At 43.2% G+C, this 10021-nt stretch overlaps 1 protein-coding gene across 3 annotated transcripts in view; it reads right to left on the bottom strand.

The window, feature by feature from the left end:
- The window catches only part of WDR11 (WD repeat domain 11), a 54883-nt gene extending 47029 nt beyond the window's left edge, over positions 1 to 7854 (bottom strand). Inside the window, exons 1-3 of one of the 3 annotated variants that reach the window (XM_005698549.3) lie at positions 7693 to 7854; positions 6590 to 6701; positions 848 to 1001 (exon numbers count right to left, since the gene is read on the bottom strand). In XM_005698549.3, the coding sequence (XP_005698606.2) occupies positions 848 to 1001; positions 6590 to 6701; positions 7693 to 7778 (352 nt within the window). In that variant the 5' untranslated portion in view covers positions 7779 to 7854. The remainder of the gene's footprint in view (positions 1 to 847; positions 1002 to 6589; positions 6702 to 7692) is intronic. The other 2 variants (XM_005698548.3, XM_005698550.3) reach the window with 2 other exon arrangements.

Genomic DNA, 10021 nt, shown 5'->3' on the forward strand with positions numbered 1-10021 from the left:
ATAATCCTTAAAATCTTAACTTCCCCCCTTGTCTTCAATGTTGCATCCAAGTTTATGTGTCAAGATTGACAGGGAAAACTAACTTTACATAAAAATGAGCTGCCTGAACATTAGAATCTAGAGGTCAACATTTCCAAGTACTCTGAAATATTACCTCAAAGAAAATACAAGGCAATTTACACTATTCATTAGTTAAAACTTTATGTCAAAGACTTGTCCTAGCCATGATCAATGTTAGATTCTCCTAATGTTTTTGTGGAGTTACTTAATGGGACTTTACAGAATTGCATGTTTTTTCACAACAAAAGAGAAGATAAAGATCTAGTTCAATAGGTACAGTAAGTACTCAATAAATATTTTTTTAACAGTCACTTAAAAGATTCACCCAGTCAAGAGAGCCACTCGGTCAAAGCCAGGAATACTGTATTGATTAGGTCAGTAACATAAGCAAGCAAACAAATGATCTACTGATACATGAAAATGATAATAACATTTTATCTCTATTAGCAGAAAGTAAGCATTGTGGGCTAATTCAAAGGAGCAGTTCAGGGGAGTTTACTGGTAGCTTAGATCTACAAGACCCTTTATAAGGAGCTTAATTTTTCTCATCATGCTCAACTGAAATGAATGCATTTTACCAAAGCACAAATCAATTGAGATCTGAGGAAATAAGCCCAGGAGCATATTGATAGGGAAAAGAAAGCTAGATTCAGATCCACAGAACTGGCTACACACAATCAAGAGTTAACTGAGAAGTGATGAAAGTAAATGAAAGGGACAAAAACCAACTGCTCTACACAGTAAGTGTATTTACACAGACGCTCAGTGGAGCGTGGACTTTCCTCACCCTGAATAGGCTTGGCATGCTCTTGGATCTCACACTGCGCTACTCCTGCAGCTACATCCCAAACGATGATCTTTCCATTGACATCAGCAGAAGCTAAGCGCAAGGAATATGGCGAGCCAATGTTATGATGATAATTTTCCCTGGCCCATTTAACCTAGTATCAAGAAGAAACCAAATCAAGTAAATATTTACAATGGATGTAAACATACATAATTTTCATAAAACACTGACCAGAACTCAAGCTACATTCTACATTTATATTACAAAAATAGGAAATTAGCTTCCTCAAAAGTCAGACATTTTTATGATTTTTTTTAAGTCGCAACTAAAATAGTTTTGAAAACATCACAACTTTCTTGCCTTTAAAATATCAGAAATGAGACACAGCCTTAATAATCTGGAGAATTCAGGTAAAAATTCCAGAATACCATCTCTTAAAATGGTATGATCACTGGTATATCATCTAATCACAGTAAAGACCATAAAATCTAATTCTGACATAACACATAAAATCCTAAATTGTTAAGAAGAATCTTCTCTTGCACTCTATTCTTCTAATTAAAAGGAGACAACTTTGAGCTACCAAAATCTTGCAAAAGGAAAACACAAAAGCAAACAAAAAATCTGGGTATCCCTCTCATAAAATCGGAAAAAAATTGCAGCAGTTTTTTCTCTAAAAAAACTAAATTTATGCATCATACTTTTATAATAACATTAATAGTTTTTAAAATAAAAAATACGAGAATCCCAGCACAAATCAGGTTAACTCCTGAGCACTGACAAAATAAGGAATGAAACAGAGTCCTTCCTCTGAGCCAAGGTCTTCCCTGGCCACAACATCCCTTTTTCAGCTCCTACTTGATTACTTTGGATCATTTCCCACATAATACTCTGTAATTATTTTATTTACTTCGTTTTGACCTATCACCAGTCCTGCTCCATATGGCAGGATCATGGGGGCCTTGCTCACATTTCTATTCCCAGACCCTAACACAGTGCCTGCAGCTGATATTCAAGTATGTGTTTAGTTAACAAACTTTACACCACAGACTCTTCAAACATATACCTATATTTGAATATATAGGCATATACCTATGTACACAGACACACACATGTATGTACACATAAAAGTAAACACATTCAGAGAAAATGCTAAGGTAGGGAAGCACGCTAATCAATTCTAACAGCATTCATGAAAAAGATGGCAAAAAAGTGTTCCGAACTTCAGTGTTAACGAGACACATCGTTTCCTCAGGCAAGAGTTTTTTTAAAATGAAAATGTGTGTCTGCACATATGCATGTATATATGTTTGAATGTGTATATATGTGTATGTTTACTTTATACATGAGTGAAGGTATGTATACTCTCCCTCCTCGTTATTTACAGAATCTGTATTTGTGAATTTGCCTACTTGCTAAAACGTATTTGTAATTTTATTTGTAGAATCAGTATTTGCAGTACTTTTATAGCCATTAATGGACACATGCAGAGCAGTGAAAAATCTGAGTCACTCAACATACCAGAGCATCCCAGCTGCGGCTGAACAAGGTGCTCTTGTGTCAGTTCTCATAATGTAAACAAATGTCTTTTCTGAGGCCTACTTACTACTGTGTTTTTGCATTTCTGGGCTTCCAGTTGTGACTTCACTGTTTAAAACGGTCCCCAGCACAGTGCTCAAGTGCTGTCTAGTGCTCCTAAGCACAAGAAGCTGTGCCATGCATTACAGAAAAAACACATGAAATAAGCTTTGTCCAGGCATGAGTTATGGTGCTGTCGGCCGTGAGTTCAATGATAATAAATCAACAGTATAAAATAAACAAGATGTCTTTTAACAGAAACACATATAAAACAAGGTTATATATCAATCAGTTGATGAAAATATTGCAACTAGAGGCTCACTAGGAACCAACTGCATTATTTCCCCTAGGAGCAATCAGTGTTTCAGTATTTGCTAAATCAGTGTTTCCAACAACTTTACAGAATAAAACTACCACAGATAAGAATTATTGTAGGGTGTGTGTGTGTGTGTGTATGTATGTGTAGTACTTGAATTCCATCTCTGAATATATAAAAATCACCTAAACACATCATAATCAAACTGCTGAAAATCAAGATAAGGAGATGAGAAAAGATACAATGCATACATATTATGCATAATTTTCCCAACAAAAATTACTCTGGGAGATAATGGAGTGATCTTTAAAGCACTACAAGGAAAAAAAAAAGTACTGGTGAAACAGTTTCTCAGAAAATAAAATCAGAAAGGATCAACCAATACCAGATACATGCCTCAAGGACTTGAAGGAAATTCTTTAGCCAAAAGGAATATGACACCAGACTGAAACACAGATCTATACTAAGAAATGAAAACTCCAGAAATGCAAAAAAGACAGAAATGGGAGGAGAGATAATATTTCTTCCCAAAAAACAAAAAAATTAAAAAACAAAACCTATACTTAACATTAGACTTGATGGTGAAAGACTGAATGCTTTTTTCCTAGGCTCAGGGTAAGACAAAGGCATTCTCCCTCAGCCCTAAGCATTGTAGTAGAGGTCCCAATCAACACAGGAGGATAAGGAAAAGAAAGAAAAGATATCAGATTACTAGTGAAAAATCCAAGCTGTTATCTTCAGATAACATTATTGTCTATGTAAGAAAAACAAAACAATAACACTCAAGTTACTAAATCTAATGAGTTTAGCAAGATCATAGGATACATGTAGATATTAAAAAAACAATCCCCTGTATTTTTCCCTATTGCACATTACATACAAAAATTAACTCAAAATAGATCTGAAACCCAAATATAAGAGCTAAAATCATAATATCCTTAGACAAAAACAAAGGTATAAATCTTCTTGACACTGGGAAAAGCAATGGTTCCTGGTTACAGCCTACATCAAAATTTAAAACTTTTGTGCTTCAGAGGGCACTATCACAGAATGAGAGAAAATATCTGCCAAGCATATAGCTGATAAGGGACTTGTATCTAGAACCATAAAGAATTCTTTCAACTCCAAAATTTTTAAAAATACAATTTTAAAATGGGCAAAGGAATGAGTAGACATTTTTCAAAGAATATCTACAAATGGCCACTAAGCACATGAAAAGATGCTACACACTATTACCCATTAAGGAAACACAAACCAAAACCACAATGAGAACCACTTCATTCCCCCTGCTGCTGCTGCTGCTGCTAAGTCGCTTCAGTCGTGTCCGAATCTGTGCGACCCCAGAGACAGCAGCCCACCAGGCTCCCCCGCCCATAGGATTCTCCAGGCAAGAACACTGGAGTGGGTTGCCATTTCTTTCTCCAATGCATGAAAGTGAAAAGTGAAAGTGAAGTCGCTCAGTCGCTCAGACTCTTTGCGACCCCATGGACTACAGCCCACCAGGCTCCTCCATCCATGGGATTTTCCAGACAAGAGTACTGGAGTGGGGTGCCATTGCCTTCTCCTAGGAGGGCTCTAATCAAAAGGACAAGTAACAACAGATGTTGAGTTTGAGGAGAAATTAGAGCCCTCATACACTGCTATGGGCATGTAAAATATTGAAGCCTCTTTGAGAAAAAACAGTCTGGTAGTTTCTCAAAAGTTAAATATAGTTACCATGTGAGTCAGCTATTCTACTTTGAGGCATATACTCAAGAGAAATGAAAACACAGGTTCACACAGACAAACTGTACACACACGTTCATGGCAGCATTGTTCGTAATATCTAAAAAGTAAGATATGCCAAATATTCATCAATAAATAAACGTTGTATCAGTGGACTATTATTCAGTGATAAAAAGGAAGAGTACGGACACAAGCTGTGTGACACGGATGAATCTTGAAAAACAATATGCTGGGCGAAAGACGCCAGGCACACGCTGCACCATCTCACTCATCTCAAATGTCTAGAACAGACAAATCTACAGAACAGAAAGCAGATTAGTGACTGCCCAGGGATGAAGTGAAAGGGGGTAGGTGGCAACTGCTAAGGCGTACAAGGTTTCTTTGGGGGGGTTATGAAATTGATCGTGGTGATGGCTACACAACTCTGGATATAATGAAAGCCATGGAACTGTACGATGCTTTAGATGGGTGAATTTTATGGTATGAGTATCTCAGTAAAACAGTTCACAACCAATAAAAGACCCCAGATCTCCATCTCCAATAGTAATGTCTTTCCTAAAATTTCAGATCAGTATAATTCAATTGCCCCAGGTGTCTCAGACTTTGCACCTTAAACACTGACTTCACACACTTATGTCATCACAACAATACTACCATTCAGTTACTCATACAGAAACCTCGAGTCATTCTGATTCTCCCTTAAGACTGTTCACTGTAAAGTTCACCTCTAAAGTGAAAGTTGCTCAGTCACGTCCAACTCTGCAAACCTATGAACTATTGTCTGCCAGGGTTCTCTGTCCATGGAATTCACCAGACCAGAATACTGGAATAGGTAGCTGTTCCCCTTCTCCAGGGGATCTTCCCAACCCAGGGATGAACCCAGGTCTCCCATACTACAGGAGGATTCTTTACCTTCTGAGGCACCAGGGAAGCCCAAAAATACTGGAGTGGGTAGCCTATCCCTTCTCCAGTGGATCTTCCTGACCCAGGCATCAAACCGGGGGCTCCTGCATTGGAGTCATTCCGCCGATTAAGACTGTTTACTATAAATGCTATCAAGTTCACCTCTTAGAGAGCTCCTAAATCTGACTCCTTTATGTCTCTTTATTTTAGGCCCTAAGGATTTCCTGCCCAAATTACTACAACTGTCCTACGTGATCCCATTGCATTGTCTTGCCCTTTTCCAACAGATCCTCCACTACTGCCAGAGTGAGTTTTTCTAAAATGCAAATATGATCAAATCAATCTCCTACTTAAAAATCCAAAATCCATCTTAATCTTATAAACCTTTCAGGGTAGGTGACTTTCTCTGGCTGCCTTCTTTCATCACTTCTGATTACATGTGTATTCCATCTTTTACACACACCGCTTCCTTTCGAGTCTATTCTCCTTTTCTCCTGCAGCGCACTTCCTAATTTTTCACTCAGCCAGCTACTGTCTACAAGTCCCTAAAATGAAGAGAATTCTGAACCCTCCTCTGATCCCTACAACCAGGTGACCTGTAGTTCCTTTGTCTTCCCATAGCATATGAAAGCGGTCTCACTTACCACACTGTATTTGTGAGTTTTCTTTTCTCACTCTTCCTCACTAGACAATGAATTGCTTGAGGGCTTTCATCTCTATACTCTTAGCACATACTAGATGCTCAAAACTAATGAGTGAAATGAGTGGTGCAGTACAGGACAAAATTGGTGTTTTCCACTAGCATTAAAATGACCTAAGAACTAGCAGTTAATAGTTCAATACTGATGCGACATTAAGCATATATGGAGACAGTGCATATGCATGTGTGCTTAGTCTTGTCCAACTCTTTGTGACCCCATAGCCTGCGGCGGGCCAGGCTCCTCTGTCCATGGATTTCTTCAGGCAAGAAGACTGGAGTGGGTTCCATTTCCTCTTCCAGGGCATCTTCCTGACCCAGGGATCAAACCAGAGACTCCTGCATTGGCAGGTGGGTTTACCACTGAGCCATTTGGAAAACCCGATATGGAAATATTAGGCTAGCCCAATTAAGAGAATCGCATGTAAAATCTACTCAACATTTCTACATATGACTTTAATGAGATTCCAGCGATATTTAGAACAGACAATTTATGATAGGGTGGAAGTAGGATCTGACTTACCTTGACAACATCCGCTTTATGCTTTTCTAAAACTTGAAGCGTTTGAGCAGTATTGGAATCAATCACTACCACAAGCGAATGACATCCATAAGCAATTAAACCTTGCCAGCCCCTAACAAAAAGTGTTAACATTTAAAAGCAAAGCAAAACAACTTCTTTCTTGCCAAAAGAACAGATAAATCTAACCACTTGGCACCACCATTAATAAAATTATTATGTAAGCCCAAAGGCCAGCACTTTACATTTTACCATTTAAATAGAAAAGGTCTAGCTAAGCTTTAAAAAACAAAACTTGTTGAAATTCTTTTTTCTTTTTTTTTCGGATTAAAAAAATTAAGTTCTGACAGATATGCCTGTAGAGGTGTAAAGACATACAAAGCGACTCCGGTCGTCTGCTTGTCTTCGAGAGCTTATCCCTCGTCTTACTCAACCCTGAATCCCGAGCATCCACAGAGTGCGTGGGATCACACTCCACGCTCTGTGATAAGCACTGGTCCCGCCAACCAGATAAAAAGATGAACACTCAACAGGAAGTTTCTGTACTCTTGCCAACCTTCCCAGGAGCCACAGCTACCAAGTAGTCTGCTTTATATTTGCCTGGGTTGTTAATTATCGGTGTCATTTTATAGTAAAAAGATAAAGGTGAAATGAAGAGCTGGCGAGAGCCCAGGGTCCTGGCACAGCGTCCAGCACATTGTTGAATGGATACAGGTTAAGAAACGGGGATGAGAGAAAAAGAAGACAGAACTGGGGAAGAACGGAACTGACATGGGGGCGAGAAGCCCGGAGACTTGGGAGGAGAGGGTAAGAGTGGGGAATGGGGACGGTGAGGAAGGTGAGGGGAAACAGCGAAGACAAACAAGAGATGAGAGAACGAAGGCAAATATATCCACCCAGGGCAAGTTCCCACATGGGGGGTTTTTACAGCTTTTATAGTAACAACAGAAAGCCAGCATTTAAAAATGAAAATCTCTAAAGTGTGAAGGCAGCGTCCAGTCTTGAAGAGAAAAAATTAAGCGGGGGGATGAAACCTCTTGTTCTTTCCCCCTTCCCCTCACAGACTCCTGGCCGAGCCTGGCGGCCTCGGAGCCCGGCGCCCTCACCAGTCCACCGCCGCCTTGTTGTGGGCATTGAGGGCCCCGGTGAGGGTGCGCGCCGACACCTTAAAATTCACGGTGTAGGGCAACATCGCCACGGATAAACTGGGCCCTTAGAGCCGCCGCGCAACCAGGAAGCCGGCGGCCACTGGGCTTCCGTTCCAAACAGAGTCCGGGTAGCTCCTTGGGCGCCGCACTTTGGTTCCGCTAAATCCGAGGTTCCACCTTTCCCTATTCCGTTGCCTTCAGGTTCCGTCACTCCTGTTTTCCGCCTGCTTTAGGGTTCCGCCACCTCGGGGTTCCGAGGCTCTGTATAGGATCTGGTTGTGCCTTGAAGGAAAAGGTGTTGCCTGGGGTCACATCTGTTTTCTTAAGACTGAGACTGCGTAAGCCTATGTGTCCTGATGAAAATGGTGAAAAGCAAGAGCTAAAAATCCGGATTAGCCTTCTGCCTTCTATCAGTTAACTTAGGAAAACTACCAATGTCTAGTCAAGGCTATGGTTTTTCCAGTGGTCATGTACGGATGAGAGAGTTGGACTGTAAAGAAAGCTGAGCGCCGAAACATTGATCCTTTTGAACTGTGGTGTTGGAGAAAGCTCTTGAGAGTCCTTTGGACTGCAAGGAGATCCAACCAGTCCATCCTAAAGGAAATCAATCCTGAATGTTCATTGGAAGGACTGATATTGAAGCTGAAACTTCAATACTTTGGCCACCTGATGCGAAGAGCTGACTAATCTGAAAAGACCCCGATGCTGGGAAAGACTGAAGGCAGGAGGAAAAGGGGAAGACAGAGGATGAGATGGTTGGATGGTATCACGGACACAACGGACATGAGTTTGAGTAAGCTCTGGAAGTTCGTGATGGACAGGGAGGACTGGCGTGCTGCAGTCCATGGGGTCGCAAAGAGTCAGACACGATTGAACGCAAAGTGTCGGACACGACTGAATGACTGAACTGAACTGAACTGGACTGAACCAATGTCAGGCACTGTTGTAGGTGTTGGGGATATAGTGAGGAAGAGGACACAAAGTCTCCGCCCTTATGTGAAAGGTAAGGGCAAGGTCGGACATGTCGGGACATGTCCCGGCAGAGAGCCGCAGACAAGCCCAGGAGGCGGGCCGACAACCAAGCCATCCAATCAGGAAGCCGACACGGAGCCCTTAGACACCGCTGAAACCCACGCTTTCTTCCTTATATGGGAAGCCGGCCGTAGCTATAAAACCTGTCCTCACCCTTCCTACCTCGCAGACTCCCTTTGTCTCCTTGCTCACCCGCCCCCGGGAGTTCTGCCCGAGAGCGACCGCCCAATAAAGGCCTTCACCAACGGTCCATAGAGGTGGCTCTTTCTTCCCGCGGCGTTTCTTACATCTGGCGCCCAACGTGGGGCTCGAGGTGAGGGCTTCCAGCACTCGCTGTTGAGGCCCCCTCGAGCTCCACCGCCGCGGTAGCCCCCCTGGACCCGGGCGGCTGACCAACCCCCCGGATGGCAGGATACGGGGTAAGTCCCTTCGGCTTTGGGGCCCACCCTCCCTGGCGACCACTTCCTAGGACCCGGTAACCAGTGGCCACTTACTGGGTCCTCCCGGTCACCAGCTTGTAAGGGAGACGTCCCGAACGGCTGTGTAGACCTCCGGCTTCGGCCTCCGGCTTCGGCCTTCCTCGGTCCCCAGCTCAGGAGGGAGACGTCCTGAACGGCTGTACGGACCCTCCCGCTTCGGCCTTCCTCGGTCCCTCAGTACGGGAGGAAGACGTTCCGAACGGCTGTGCAGATCCCCGGCTTCCCTTGGCACCCGAAGACGTTCGGGCAGCGAGGGTTAGTCTCCGTTTGGTGATCGCCATGGGATCGACGGCCTCCAAACCCGATCCCCAATATTCCACCCCCTTAGAGTGTCTGCTGGCTAACCTGCAGACCCTAAAACTAAAGGGATACATCTGCCATATTGGCTCACAATGGCCAGCCACAGGGACATTTGACTTTGACGTCCTCCGTGATTTGGATAATTACTGCCGGAGAACGGGAAAATGGTCTGAGGCCCCCTATGTTCAGGCCTTTTGGGCGTTGCGCTCTCGCCCCACCCTGTGCACCACGTGCACTCCCCGCCAAATCCTGCTTATCCTGGCTCCCCCTATTCCACCCTTCCGGGCCAAACCAGCTCCTCCCATCTCTGAGTCCTCTGCTTTCTCTGTTCCCCCGGAGGACCTGGTGGCCCTTCCTCCCTATACCTCTCCCACGGCCCTTACCCCTTCCACTCCGGTTTCTGCTACCACCCCCTCCACTCCGGACTCTCCAACCTCTGCTCCCGCCCCCGAGACTCCACGGCCGGTCCCGGATCC

This window comes from Capra hircus, chromosome 26 (assembly GCF_001704415.2).
Source record: "Capra hircus breed San Clemente chromosome 26, ASM170441v1, whole genome shotgun sequence".
NCBI classification, from domain to species: domain Eukaryota; kingdom Metazoa; phylum Chordata; class Mammalia; order Artiodactyla; family Bovidae; genus Capra; species Capra hircus.